Below are 16,164 nucleotides of genomic sequence, written 5' to 3'. Positions count from 1 at the left end.
AATTCCAACCAACCTAATTCCAAATAGACTATGGAACAAAACCAACTTATATGACTTAATGATTTTCAGAATAATTGGGGTTTCTGATTCTCCAAAATTTGTATTTTTAATATAAGTAATTTATATAACCACTATTCTTGTTACATAATAATAAACATGTTGGAGATTGTGGCAAGAGTTCACAACATTTCAAGTGCATCAATAATTTTTCATTGTTATATATTTCATGAAGTACATTTAATATCTCTTAAAACCTTCATTGAATATTTAAACCTTTGTTTATGTTGTCTTTATCTATGTAATTTCTGATGCATTTGACGATATATAGTAAATAAAAAATTCTCAGTGATGCTGCCTAATAGCATTACAAAAATATGCCAGAAGCAACACTAAAAGTTTTTTCCTAAATTATAAATAAATTTAACATCTTATAAAATAAGCTCTTGAAAACCATTGGAATTTATTTTTTATTTTTTATTTTTTGAGATGAAGTCTCACTCCATTGCCCAGGCTGAAGTGCAGTGATAGGATCTCGTCTCACTGCAATGTCTGCCTCCTGGGTTCAAGCAATTCTCCTGTCTAAGCCTCCCAAGTAGCTGGGACTACAGTCGCCTGCCACCAGGCCCAGCTTATTTGGTATTTTTAGTAAAGACAAGGTTTCACCATATTGGTCAGGCTGGTCTCGAACTCCTGACCTCAGGTGATCTACCCGCCTCGACCTCCCAAAGTGCTGGGGTTACAGGCGTGAGCCACTATGCCTGGCCAAAAACATTGAAAATTTTAAGTCAGCTGGGGATATTTACTTACTCACAAGTTTGACTTCTCACTAGTTTTCTTCTGAAACATGAGAGTTGTCTAAAAAAGATGCAATTTGGTAATGGTGTCTTCCCATGTATATTTTGCTTTCTTTTAGCCAAAACTAATTATTTCAATAACAATTCATTCACCAATTTGCAAATTTGATTTGTGAATATTCATCATATATCACATATGGACACAATGGTTTAAATTTTCTGTCATTTCCTGCATTTTTAAAAAATATTTTCTGTTATCCTTGTTTTCCTGCTTTTACCTAAAATGTTTTACTTGTCTACGACTTCACATATTTCTATGTATAAAATCTATTATTCTTTCTGGGACAACCTAAAGCCACATTTTGATGATATTTTTCCTTTTGTCTTTGCAATTTTATTTGTTTCACACTTCTATGCATACATAAATCATATGTCCTTTTTTTTTTTTTTTTGCAATAGTCTAAATATTTAGGTATACATTATTTTTACTCCAGGTGGTGTAAATGTGCATTAACTTAAAAATCTCCCTACCTGTCTGGGTGTGGTGGCTCACGCCTGTAATCCCAGCACTTTGGGAGGCTGAGGTGGGCGATCACCTGAGGTCAGGAGTTTAAGACCAGCCTGGCCAACAGGGCAAAACCTGTCTCTACTAAAAGTACAAAATTATCCAGGTGTGGTAGTGCATGCCTGTAATCCCAGCGACTCAGGAGGCTGAGGCAGGAGAAGAGCTCGAACCCAGGAGGTGGAGGCTGCAGTGAGCCAAGATCGTGCCACTTCACTTCACACTCTAGCCTGGGCTAGAGAGAGAGAGTCCATCTCAAAATAAATAAATACATAAATAAATAAATACAGAAAAAAATAAAACCTCCCTATTTTTACACTATCTTTTGAAGAGAAGAAATTAAAATTTTTATCTTCTTTATGCAGTGCAAAATGAAAATGACGTTTTTTTTTCCTTTATACTGTAATGAAACTTGCAGTGAACGAAACATTATTCATCAAATGATACACTCCCTTGTGTCTGGCATTTGTTAACAAAATATATTTCTTAGTACCAGGTCTTTTGTTTCTGTGGTTTTTAATATTGCTCAGATTCCTGTTAACTTTCTTAAAGAACTACTTTAGAAGTCTCATTTCCTTGTCTATATAATTTCTAAGACCAATAATAAGGCAAATAGGAAATAGAGAAATGTAAACATTGTGAAATAAATGGTGACTTTAGGATGCTTTCACATCTGTGACTAAAGATTGCCGTTGCCGTCAGAAATCTATGTGTTAAAGAATTGAGGCCGGGCGCAGTGGCTCAAGCCTGTAATCCCAGCACTTTGGGAGGCCGAGATGGGCGGATCACGAGGTCAGGAGATCGAGACCATCCTGGCTAACACGGTGAAACCCCGTCTCTACTAAAAACACAAAAAACTAGCCGGGCGAAGTGGCGGGCGCCTGTAGTCCCAGCTACTCGGGAGGCTGAGGCAGGAGAATGGCGTAAACCCGGGAGGCGGAGCTTGCAGTGAGCTGAGATCCGGCCACTGCACTCCAGCCCAGGCGACAGAGCAAGACTCCGTCTCCAAAAAAAAAAAAAAAAAAGAATTGAGGAGGTTGTGTTTAAAGCCCTCCTCGTAACTTCATTCTCCTACCTGGGTTTTCTTATACACAAGACTTAAATAGAGCTACGTCTTTTAAAATCTAGCTAAGTATATCCATTCTCCAAACCTCATTGATCACTTCTATGTTTTTGTCTCTTAGAAATGTTCCTTTGGGCCTGGTGTGGTGGCTCACATGTGTAATCCCAGCACTTTGGGAGGCCGAGGCAGGTGGATCACCTGATGTCAGGAGTTCAAGACCAACTTGGCCAACATGGTGAAACCTGATCTCTACCAAAAATAGAAAAATTAGTTGCGCATGTTGGTGGGCGCCTGTAATCCCAGCTACTTGGGAGACTGAGGCAAGAGAACTGCTTGAACCCAGGAGGTGGAGGTTGCAGTGAGTCGAGATCGTGCCGTTGCACTCCAGACTGGGTGACAAGAGTGAAACTCCTTCTCAAAAAAAAAAAAAAGGGAACGCTTCTTTGACTCTCACTTCTCTTTTGAGATCCTACATTTTCAACCTCCCATCTCCACTCAAGCACATTGAAAAGAGAAAGAGAGGAAAATGTAAGAGGGATAAGGAGAAGGAAAAAATTAAAAATAAACATCTTTACTGTCAGATATTTTAGTTATATTGATTTACTTAATTCTCCCAGAAGCACAATATATTATTATTAATATGGCTATATAATTTATAAGCCAAACAGAGCCACTTTTGAGAGTAAAACAAATCAGTCTGAGTAATTAATTTGAGGTCATAGGTATAAAATGGAATTATCTCTGGCACACAAGTATAGCTGATCACCCTATTTATTATCTCAATTTGATTATGTAAAAGCTTCGGGTCAGAGTTTGTTCAGTTTACTCAGGCCCCAGTGAGTAAATAGCAGAGCTGCGTTTCCCATCTGTACCTTTCCAAGAGTCTAGGCCTTCTGTGCTTTACAAATCACTTTATAAGCTTAAAAATATTCACAATGGCCAGCTGCAGTGGCTCATGCCTCTATTCCCAGCACTTTGGAAGGCTGAGGGAGGTGGATCACGAGGTCAGGAGTTCAAGACCAGCCTGGCCAAGATGGTTAAACTCTGTCTCTACTAAAAATACAAAAAAAGAAAAATAGCCCGGCATGGTGGCGGGTGCCTGAAATCCCAGCTACTCGCGAGGCTGAGGCAGAGAATTGCTTGAACCTGGGAGGTAGAGGTCTCAGTGAATCGAGATGGCGCCACTGCACTCCAAGCCAGGGTGACAGAGAAAGACTCTGTCTCAAAAAAAAAAAAATATATATATATATATATATGTGTGTGTGTGTGTGTGTGTGTATACACACACACACACACACATACAGAGAGACTTTAAAACAATGTCTTTTCAGTTTTGATTAGTGGAGCAGTGGATTGAAAGCCCCATATTCATGTTTAGGGCCCCTACTCCTAGCTACTGGGACAATTCTGATGTTGGAAGCAGTTATCTATATTTTCATAAACACCAATACCATAGCTCTAATGTGCTATCCACTTACGTTCTGCTGTATCATACATGTATCTACAAAGTTTCTGGCTCCATCTCTCACTATCTCTTTTTCTTTCAGTTTCCTCTTTTAAAAATATACAAATAAATAGAACCTACTCATACGGATTAAGGAAATTAATATGCAGTTTTAATGGTGTCTTTACATAGTACAGGTGCAATATATGTGAGCTGCTCTTCTCTCTGTAATAATTGCCTTATTCTCTAAAGAGAAGTGGCAAATGTACCACCTGGGGAAACTGTACCTCTGGGAACTGGCTAATGCAGTTCCAGCAGCCAAATTCAGAAAAGCAGGCTAAGGACTTGTGAACTTGCAGACTTAGTAAGTAAAGGAGAGGTATGGGTAGATCACAGTCAGATGTTTTATTATGACGAAGTTGGATAAGTTCTGTTTCTAGTATCCATGTACTTGCCCTGATTCTCAGGGGATTGTCAAAAGAGACAATTTTCTCCTGTGTTTGCGGAAAGGCCAAAAGGTGGGGACAGAAGAGCTTTCCAGTTCAGGTTTTCTTATGTTTTAATTTGTTTGCCTGTTCAGGAACTTACAGGTTTTAATGTCTCATAGGTAAAGTCTCATATTTGAGTTGTATGGTAGACTACATAACACTATATTATTCATGCCACTCTGCCAATATTTTAAGTTCTAAAAAAGTCACTTAAAGTGAGCTGGAAAGCAGACAGATTAACCTTAACAAATATTATAAATATTAAATGGACCCATGGGCTTTAACATTATTTTTTATAACATTGGTCAGATTAGGGGCAATATCTTTAATATCACTTCAATTTTAAGCATTATTTAATATCTTTCAAAAAAATGATTTAAAACTAAAGGTCATATTTCTAAGGGACCTGTCAATGTTATTGCTCATATGCTAGGTTCTTCTGAGACTCTGCTAACAGCACCATGAAACAGCCATGTTGCAATCTTTGTCCTTTAGCACATGGTGAACAGAACTAAGTCAGTCAAAGAAAATGTTCAGCACCACTTAAAAATGATTCATGCTCTCGTTAGCAAAGGACAATGTGATAGTAATAATAATAGCCATGAGAAATTATTTTTTAAATTTGTTAATTTTCTTTTTGTGTGCTTACATCGGCCTATATATAGCCCAGTGAAACTCATGATCTCCTTGTGGGAGAATCTGGAGCACAGTGTTTTTCTCTGAGCTTGCATTCAAATTGCATTCAGTTCCAACGTTAGCCTCGAAGCATCTGTATCTGGCATTCTTAAGCTATTTGGAAGACGTCTAAGCAAGATATACCACTATATATGAGTGTTTGTTTGTTTAGTTAGTTTAAAATGAATACATTTTAATATTTAGTCTTTACTCAAATATATCTGTAGGACTACAATTTTGCATGAATACAAAATATTCTCATGAGATACACAATTAACTTATTAACTTATTCACTCTAATAAGTAATGGAAATGCTTATTACACATGAGATACATGGTATATACATTATATATAATATATCATATATGATCATTATATATTGATCATATATTACATATGATATATTAATATATTATATAATATATATCTCATTATATATAATATATGTATATCATGTATCTCATATACATTCATACACATTATTCAAGGAATCAGCACTTGCTGGCTCATCACAGTAAACCAGTGATCTTCCGATTTGCTCTGTAGACTACCTGTATCAGAATCTACCACAACACTTATCTAAAATTTAGATTTCTTAGGTCCAAGCTATGTCAGTTGAAACAAAACTTCCCTCACTGGGGATATGGGATCCCAAGGGATTCTTCAGGCAAATGTAATTTGAGAGCCACTGTAAGATCTACTGGAGAGTGGGGTCTACGTTCTCATTGCCATGCGTTACCTTCAGCACGTAGTCATTTTTGTTTACTTTTATTGAAGTAGACAAAAGACCTATTTGGTAATTAAATTAGATGCGTTTATTCCACTTAGAAGAAAAGCTGGTTTTATAACGTATCTTGGCTTATTTTTCAAAAACAGGAATAGTGTCATCAAATGTGATGACTTTTTTCCATTACTCATGCCTATAATTATTATGAGACTCAGGGAGTACCCGAATACAAGGTCATGGCTTTTTGTTTAATATTTTTAAATGCTTATATTTACAGTTTTATTTTTTATGCCTTTTAAATGTTTCCACCCCCAAGTGAGAGGATACACACATACGCGTACACACAATTCATAAAACATATATATCTCATATATATGCATACATATAAATATACACAACATCAAAGTTCTATTTGTCTATTTTTGTCTTACTCATATCTTTGGGAAATATTGACCAAAAAGGTAATATATTCATGTACAGTATCTAAATAATCCAGGTTAAAATATTAATAATGTCCCAAATACTACTTTTGAAAATTACGTTCTCTTCCTACACTGGAGATATTTAGAAGAAAAGCATGGTCCTGAAAACAGTAGATTAGGTAAATTTGTCATCAAAGAATGCTAGCAAAGTGTTATCTGTTTGAAATTACTTAAACATTAGTAGAAATAGAATTGTGAGAACTAAATTGTATACTAAAATTGATGCTGAACAAGCACCAGTCCTACATTTTAGAAACAAACACATATTTGTATAATTGAAACATTAACATATCATGAACTTTTTGTATTACTATTTAAAACCTCCACCTGCTCTCGATTAAGGAAAACCTTACCATTCATTTTGTAGTCAAAACTTCTTTATTAAATTATATGATAGATAATTATACATTAACCTTGCAGATCAAATTGGCCCACACCATCCCTTCAACCTCAATTATTTGAATAAGCTGAAGTAGTTATCCTCATTTAATAGTAGTAGATTTCACCTAAGAGCCATTATTTTAGCCATACTTCCTTGTAATTTTCTTTCAGAGTCCTTGCAACCATCTTTTTATTTTCCAACCATTTACTTAAGAGAGCATACCGCAGATAGTGATAAGAGTGGCAATTCACCTTTGTTTCACCCTCTGGGGAATCATTTATGTGCATGCTGGGGGTGTTATCAGTTGTTTGCACTTGTTGTGCAGGCAGGCAATAGACACTTAACCAGACTTTCCAGGAAATATGGGAGGTGAGAGAGGCATATAATTTACTCATAACAATAACAAAGTCAGCAGCACATTGTGGGTAGCAGATTGCCTTCTCTGGACTCAAATAACAGGAAATATTTTATCCTAGAGTATGATTTCATGACTTTGAGACTCTATGAATATACATATATATACACACACACACACACGTTTAGCTTTATAACAATTTATAAAGAGTTATGAATGCACAGAATGTATATATGTGTGTGTGTATATATATACACATATATACACAAATGAATTTACATCACAGAACACTTGTTTTTTAGCAGGCAATCTCAGATATTAAGACAGTCAAACATTAAGTACCTGACAAAGTATAAAGATGTGTTTTTCTATGGCAAAATGTAACTGTCAAAATTCAGTTAGCTTTTCGCTATTTATGCAAAATGACTTATTATATGATTTTATCAAGAAAATTTTAACCCTAGAAGTTTACCATTTTCCAGGTTTAAGAATGCCAAATGGTAAACAACGAAATAGACTTTGTGGCCACATCAAGGTGTAGCTGAATTCATGTTTATTCTAAAATCTTTATACGTTACATATTTTAAAAAAACATTTATTTAAAAAAAAGACCTGTGGTAGATTTCAAGATCATAAAAGAACCTGGGTGCCAAATACATTAATGACAGGATGAAAAGAGAAAATATATTTTACTTAAACATATCAATATTTTTAACTGAATAAAAGTACAGTTATTAGCATGTTATCTTTAATAATTCAATAATTAACCTGGACATCTTATAGTCTTTCTATGTCATTAAATCTACAGGAGAAGAAAAAACATATAGATGCATATGTATGTGTACATATATACACACACATACATATATATGTTGTTTTTAATCTGACAGTTTACATAAACAAAGACAAAATATTGTTCACTGTTCTGTAAGCATTTTGGCTGATGCTTTTACTACTTCAATTTTATTTTGACATTTTTTGTTAATTTCAGGATAATAAGAATTTTTATATCTTCAGGTGTTAAGTTAACAAACTATGATATAATACAACTATGTTTTATTCTGCAATTATTATGTAAACGAAGTATTACTGACTTGTAACAGAATAAAGAATAATATAGCTCTTAATAGAAACTGTCAATACAAACACGTTTGTAGATATTTAATCAAAACAGAATTGCTTTAAAATATTATTGTATTTATGAGTAAGAAATTTTCTTAGAACAATTATTGATATACTATTTTCTATGTTCAAATCCATTTACCATACAAACAATTATCTTATCTGTTATTATATTGAAATAGAAAGGAAAACACACATACACACATACGCACTCTTTTACATTTTCTATAATGGAAAACTCTCCTTTCATCAAATGTTGTATACAGAGTACTTTATTTTACTTAATTTGTTTTCATATTTCTTACAAAATTATCGTACAGAAAAAGTGACCAAGTGGGAAAAGTATGATTATTTTGCCAAATGAGAATTAATGACATCACTTAATTGATTTAACCTTATAATGTATAATTTAGATCAGCTTGTTAGATGGTTTTGTCATTTAAAATTCATATATTGGAAGCCATCAGCACTTTTCTGTAGCTTATTTTAACAGATGGAGATCCTCTACAGATATCCTTGGCTGTAGTAGATGGAAGCTATTTAACTCTATGGAAAACATTTTGTAAATAAATTATGTTGTCTTTATATAACTTCAGTAACAGCTCTTTTCATATGCCATGTATCATTTCTATTTCTGAAACAATATTACTACCTTTATGTGAAGACCGTTTTCTGGGTTATCTGTAGGATCTTTTGGGGAAAACACAGACATTGAAAGCAAATTACCATTAAAGAGGGAGAGTGCAAAAAAGTTAGGGTTCTTGGACAAGTTATCTATCCAACCACTCTTAATAATATAGCCTTGCTCCTTTATTTCTAAAAGTGAGAAAATGCTATACAGTCGTAATGAGAGTTAAGTGGGAATACACATGCAACTCACTTGGTGTAGTGCATGACACACAGTGATTTATTAGTCCATATCCTCATCACATCATCATATCAAATTGGCAGTGATATCTGGTATGTGATATCTCAGAAACTATATATTTTACAACAACAATAAAATAGCAAACTACATATGCATGATACAAATGCCTATGCCATTTACATTTTTTCCATCTCAGATTAAGAGGTCACATACAGAAAGCCAAAATGCTTTATGATTAGTACTTTTTTTTTTTTTTTTGAGACGGAGTCTCTCTGTCGCCCAGGCTGGAGTGCAGTGGCACGATCTAGGCTCACTGCAAGCTCCGCCTCCCGGGTTCAGGTCATTCTCCTGCCTCAGCCTCCTGAGTAGCTGGGACTACAGGCACTGCCACCATGCCCGGCTAATTGTTGTGTTTTTAGTAGAGACGGGGTTTCACCATGTAAGCCAGGATGGTCTCGACCTCCTGACCTTGTGATCCGCCCGCCTTGGCCTCCCACAGCGCTGGGATTACAGACGTGAGCCACCACGCCTGGCCATGATTAGTAAATTTTAAGAAATTTATCTGTGTTGCTTAAACAATTAAAACAGTATCTCATAAAGGTCACCTGGAGAAAGTTTTTTTGGTTTTTGCTTTTTTTTTTTTTTTTCCAGCATGAATGTTGAACAATCATGAACAAATACAGTTAGTTGTGGGAAATTCTTTCTTATGTACGTATGGAATATATTTTATTGACTTCCACATTGAAAAGGCTATTATTTCAGTTTGTAATTCTATGTCACACTTGATGGTTAAGTGTGCCACATGAGAAATATTCCTGAAAAAAGAGCATTGACTTTTAAAGAATTGGCTTTTCTCTTTATAAATGTTTTGTTCTATCTTTTCCTCTAAAGGATGTAATTCAAAATGACAGTGTAGTAAAAAGGTCTTAACACAAAAACATGTAAAATTTCAGGGAGATGAATTTCTTTTTCATTCAAAATGTGAAAACCTCTTCTTTTTCCTGGTTCAAAATATCCCCCACCTGTTAGAGTTTCAGACAATAAACAATCCAAGTGTTCATGTAATATAAGCAGAAAATAATTTGATCACAGTGATCTCTTTGATAGATTTCTTCTGCCTTCTCATTTCCTTGTTTATGAGTGGTGACAACATATGCCATGATTTTTTTGCAAATGTGCTCTAAGATTTTAGAATGACAGAGAAAGAAAACTAATAACTTTTATTTTAATATGATGTTAAACTGGAAGGAATTTGAACTTCTGATTTTTTGTTAAATCAGTTAATTTTGTTGATCTTCAGCAAGTTATTCTTTATAGGCCTCAGTTTCTTAACAGTAGTAGGTGAAAAATAGTGATCTTAGAGTACTGATGTGAAAAGGTAATCAAGATAGTAATGATAAAGTTCTGTCACGCATATGTAAATGTTTTAAAAGTTCCAATGCCAGCCAGGCGTGGTGGCCCACGCCTGCAATCCCAGCACTTTGGGAGGCCAAGGCAGGTGGATCACCTGAGGTCAGGAGTTCAAGACCAGCCTGACCAACATGGCGAAACCCCGTCTCTACTAAAAATACAAAAATTAGCTGGGCTTAGTGGCAGACCCCTGTAATTCCAGCTGCTTGGGAGGCTGAGACAGGAGAATCGCTGGAACTTGGGAGGTGGAGGTTGCAGTGAGCCAAGATCATGCCATTGCACTCCAGCCTGGGCCACAGAGTACTCCATCTCAAAAAAAAAAAAAAAAAAAAAGTTCCAATGCCCTTATCCTCCACATTTTTCGCAAGTACATCTCACAGACTTTCCCTTAGACCTGTAGATTGAACCTTGAATAAATGTCATGCAGGACTACTACTTTATTCAGACACTCTTTCATTTGTTAAGATCTGAAAATGACCATCTTGTTTCAGTGGGAGTAAAGGACGCCATCTTGGCTTCCTAAGCGTACTCTGGCTTTGCCATTGAGCCATTGTCATCATGCCCCTTTGCCCAGTCTCTTTGTCAGGGTCTCCAGTCCAACTTCTACAAACCAGCCTTCATCCATACCCATTAAGATTACATTCTTCGGCCGGGCACGGTGGCTCAAGCCTGTAATCCCAGCACTTTGGGAGGCCGAGACGGGCGGATCATGAAGTCAGGAGATCGAGACCATCCTGGCTAACCCGGTGAAACTCCGTCTCTACTAAAAAATACAAAAAACTAGCCGGGCGAGGTGGCGGGTGCCTGTAGTCCCAGCTACTCGGGAGGCTGAGGCAGGAAAATGGCGTAAACCCGGGAGGTGGAGCTTGCAGTGAGCTGAGATCCGGCCACTGCACTCCAGCCTGGGCGACAGAGCAAGACTCTGTCTCAAAAAAAAAAAAAAAAAAAAAAAAGGTTACATTCTTCTACTTGCTATAACTTCGTATCCCTGATTTAAGAATCCTCACTATCACCCATGTGAATGAGGATATTGACATTATCTAATAGTACATTGGCTATTTCCTACACTCTAGATTGAACATATTTCATATGCACAAAACCCAAAACAAGACCAAATTTCACAATGCCACTTTATATGTATGAGCAGTCTCCCAATCTGTCCTCCTCAACTAGCTATTACAGCTTGCCACACTTAAATAGTTAAAAAAATAAAAATTTAGTGTTTTTAGAGTCGAGATCATATTAGTCACACCATATATTAGGGAAACAAAAGCATTATTTCTTTCTCCTTTTAAATTTCTTTTTTCCTGTTTTCCTTAATAACGAAATAAGGAAAAGCATTGCTTTAAGACTCTCTGTGTTATTAATCATAGCCTATTATATAGTAGCCATTTGTCAGATACATTTATATGCAAAAGTACAATTATTTCTTGTTTCTTTAATTAGTAATTTAGCTGACAAACAGAAATTGTTCACCTTTAATATGTACAACATGTTTTTAAATGTATGTACTTATTGGGAGTGGGATGGCTCAGTCAAGCTAATAAACATATTCGTTAAAGTATAATTATTTCTAATTGCCACTCAAAACATTTGGCCTTTAGACTTTCGGTCACTAAATTAAAACATTTCCATCAATAAAATAGAGGTTTATGATTTTAAGAAAAAAATGACAAAGTAGTAAAATATGGAAAAACATATATATAGCCAAAGGAATAAATAAAATGTTCATTTAGCTAAATATCCTCAATATTATATATTTTAGTAGATGAACTCGTAAACTGTCCTGGAGTGGAACAAGAAAAAACTGTGTTTTTTTAACTGTTTATGCAAATGACTGCCTAGTGACCTAATTAAGATCCTATACAACCAGTGAGAGAAACATGTAGCTTCTGTATTCTAAGTCCTGGGGACACTGAAATGATCCTCGAAAATGCACCAGGAATAAAACAGGTAGTGATTGGTGTTAAATGTAATACTGCAACAGAAAACTACATGTAACACAAGTGAGAACTCATTCCCAACAAGAAACACAGAGTTATAGAGAAGACGTAGGTGTGAATCACTCTGTTATCATCGAAACTATAGCAATTTTCATCTATTACAAAACTAAAATGAAATAACTAATCAGAACTAAAGTACTGTAAATAGTATAAATATCATACATGAAAATATTTGGAAATGATTCAACACATATAATCACTAAAGACAAGGCACAGAATTCTAATGCTAATTATATTACATAGCATCTAATACGGTGGGATATGTGTCAAAACTATGAAGCTCCATATTACATTAGATTTGGCACATTTGTATTACTTTCTCAGTTAAGAAAACACTATGGTAAGATCCCAACTTATTTTGAATATGTTACTTTAATAAAAATTGATAGCATAAGATCAGTACTTCAACTATTGGCTCATTATTTTTTACTAAAGTAACACTAGGCATGAATCTCATCAAAATGTTTAATTCTGAAGATGTGTAATTTTTAATTAGCTTCTGCTTCCTAAAGACTAAGTGTCTGGAAAAATGATTTTCATTCCTGCAGCATTCAATGACACCATTAAATTTTTTTCAACCACAATAATTTAGGCTTAGCAGGAAAGGTGACATACTTTTGGGGAATCGAGGTGGATTGTCATTGACATCGGTGAGAGTGATGTTGACTATCGTTGTTCCGGCTAATCCTCCAAGCTGTCCTCCCATATCCTTGGCTTGGATGAGGACTTGGTATTGTTCTTTGACTTCTCTGTCCATGTTTGGCAAGGCTGTTCTAATGACACCTTAAGGGATAAAAGCAATAATGTCAAATAAATATCACAAATGCTGTGTTTTCTGAAATAAAATAATCTGCAGCAATACGATTCTACCTAGAATCACTAACAGAGACATAATAGCTAAAATTATCACTAACATAATAGCTAAAATTATATCTTTTAAAAAGTGAGACATTCAAAATGTCCAATGGTTAGGACATAATTTAAAATATTATGGTAGCTACATAATAAAATGCCATGCCACAATGAGAAATATGGTTAAAGAACAATGTATCACCTCTAAGAAATAGTCATCATTCATAAGTAAACCAAGTTAGACATGATTTATATGCATGATCCTATCTTTAAAAAGAAGAAATCATTAAAAATTAGAGATAAAAATATAAATACTAAAAATACGAAGTGGTTAAAATGAGTATGCAATTTCCAATTATTACTACTTTCTTCTTTGTTCTTCTGTGTATTTTCTAGGATAAAAATACTAATTTCTTTTCTAAAAATGCGTTCAATAACTTCATTACGTATTTTGTTTTGTCTTTCAGAATTCCTGTTAGTTATTTGAGCAACAGATATTTCACTAAGTTTCTCCAGCTTCCAGGACAGTGCTTGCCATTTACAAGGAACACAATGAGTATATGCAAACCAATTAACTGAATGAGTGACTGGCTGAGTGAATGAATCTCTAAATAATTAAATTTATAAGTGTGAACTTTATAGTACATGTGCTCATTTCCTGTCCTGGTGACCAAGTGTAAAAGTAGTTTATATTCCTATTTATTCATAGTAAAAGAACCAAAACCTCCTGGATTATTCTCAAATAAAATCATGAATAAATTTCATACCAAATTCCAATCTTTAGTCAATGGTTTTAGGGAGAGATTGCACAGCATTTGTTTTAAATACAGCTGGCTTTAATAGTGTTGTTTCTTTCTTTAAGAAACATGCTACTTTCTTTAAGTAGCATATATAAATAACAAATATAATATCAACAAAAATAAATCAACCATCAACAAACATGCAGAATCCAAATCATAAAGCCAACATACATCCCTGTTTTACCTGTATTTTCCACTCTCTACTTAACAAACGCTTATTCAAATTTTACAATCTGAGATTTCTTCTGACTCTTGGCAGGAAATTGTTGCAAAAAAAGATAGCCTTCATTTATGCTGCTTCTACTTTATTTATCAATTTGTACTGACACTTTTTTTTTTTTTTTTTTTTTTTAAGAGGGAGTTTCTCTCTTGTTGCCCAGGCTGGAGTGTAATGGTGCAATCTGAGATCACTGCAACCTCCACCTCCCAGATTCAAGAGATTCTCCTGCCTCAGCCTCCCAAGTAGCTGGGATTACAGGCATGTGCCACCACACCTGGCTTATTTTGTATTTTTAGTAGAGATGGGGTGACACCTTTTTAATCCAATGTGTTTGCCCTTTCTTCAGCCCAGGCTCCTGATGCTCCATTTCCAAGTCTCTTAACTAAGATTCTTCATCTCTACCTATGAGTGTTCTGGTTCTACAGACCTTAAGTTATGTGACTTCTGCCTGACTTACAATGCTTACATTTTCTAGATAGATACCTGGGTTTGATTCATCTGCATTATGTCTTGTTCTGTTGTTGACCGAGTCTATCTTAATTCATTTTCAATAAGAAAGTTATATATATCTTTCTTAATTTATTTCTAGCATAAAAATTTCCAATATGAAAATTATTTCTATCACTATTCATCAATGTATTTCCATATCTATCTATCTACCTATCTATCTTTCTATCTATCTATCTGGACAGAGAGACAGAATTATGGAGTTGTTCCTTTCTGGTTATCTGCTGACCTAAATAAAAAAACTATATACTGGGATCCAGTTTGATTAAAACATTAAGATGCAAAGTTCTTCTTTTCCCAAGATAATGCCATCAATTTTTGCTTAATTATTGAGAAATTAATAAACAACAGAGTAGCTATGAAAAGAATGACTTCTTGAAAACATTCTTCTCCTGCATTAAGATAAACTGCAATGTTTAAAGATTCTCATGTTAAATTTGGAGTTTGGTTTAGCACTCAGATTCCAACTCCAAAAAAAATATACACATAACTACACTATTTTTCCTCTGGAACAGCGGTATTTAAATGGAAGTGGTGCTGGGGCAGGGGAAGCACACCCTGGTCATCACTAGAAATTGACTTTCCAACTACATATGCAATCCTTTCCTCTGTCTGAGTTCTACCTACCATCCAATTGGTAGCATTACACTAATAGCAGGGCTAGAAGCAGTAGAGAGGTCACTCATAAGACACAGGGTAGAGTAGGAGGGCAGGGCTGTGAGTGTGATGCAAAAGGTCTTGACAATTTTTATGAAACACTGGAAAAATACATATCTACTCTTAACTCTGATAACACCTATTTTGTCTCTGTTCAATTGCATCTTAATGTTTTAATCTAACTGGATCCCAGTAGATAGCTTTTTATATAGGTTTGCAAATAACCAGAAAAAACACAATTCCACAATTCTCTCTGTCCAGATAAATCGATAGTTATAGGAATAGATAGATGGGTAATGATATAGTGACAGACCTTCTGCTAGCATCTATTTGGTGACAGTCACGAATGCAACTACAGTTTCGAAGACTATCTTCCATAATTCCAAACTTCTTTCAAATGTTCTGCTGTATCTTAATATAAGTTAGTTCTTATTATTACCTGAGACGACTGAGATAGATAGATAGATAGATTAGATTAGATTAGATTAGATTGATATGCTTTTTAAATTCATTTTCAGGAACATAGCGACTATATGAATAATGGAAAGCCTGACTTACCTAAGGTATAGATGACAGAAGTAATGTCAGCATTGATAACTTGAAACTTAGTCTAGGATCCATCATACCATTTCACATGAATAAATATATTTAAAAATGGTGTTTATTCAAAGAAATGACAAGTTGGTAGGGGATCATTTGAATAATGCAATTCACAGAATTATTATGTTACCTAGCCCCTATAAATAGAGTAAG

General features: G+C 34.9%; 1 protein-coding gene across 3 annotated transcripts in view; it reads right to left on the bottom strand.

Moving 5' to 3' along the window:
• The window catches only part of CDH12 (cadherin 12), a 1,094,618-nt gene that overhangs the window by 85,867 nt on the left and 992,587 nt on the right, over nucleotides 1–16,164 (bottom strand). For all 3 annotated transcript variants that reach the window (XM_007961262.3, XM_007961261.3, XM_037988711.2), the window contains one exon: nucleotides 12,991–13,158. In XM_007961262.3, coding sequence (XP_007959453.1) covers nucleotides 12,991–13,158 — 168 coding nt within the window. The remainder of the gene's footprint in view (nucleotides 1–12,990; nucleotides 13,159–16,164) is intronic.

Source organism: Chlorocebus sabaeus, chromosome 4 (assembly GCF_047675955.1).
Source record: "Chlorocebus sabaeus isolate Y175 chromosome 4, mChlSab1.0.hap1, whole genome shotgun sequence".
Taxonomy (NCBI): Eukaryota; Metazoa; Chordata; class Mammalia; order Primates; family Cercopithecidae; genus Chlorocebus; species Chlorocebus sabaeus.
This window is presented reverse-complemented; position numbering and strand designations above follow the sequence as displayed.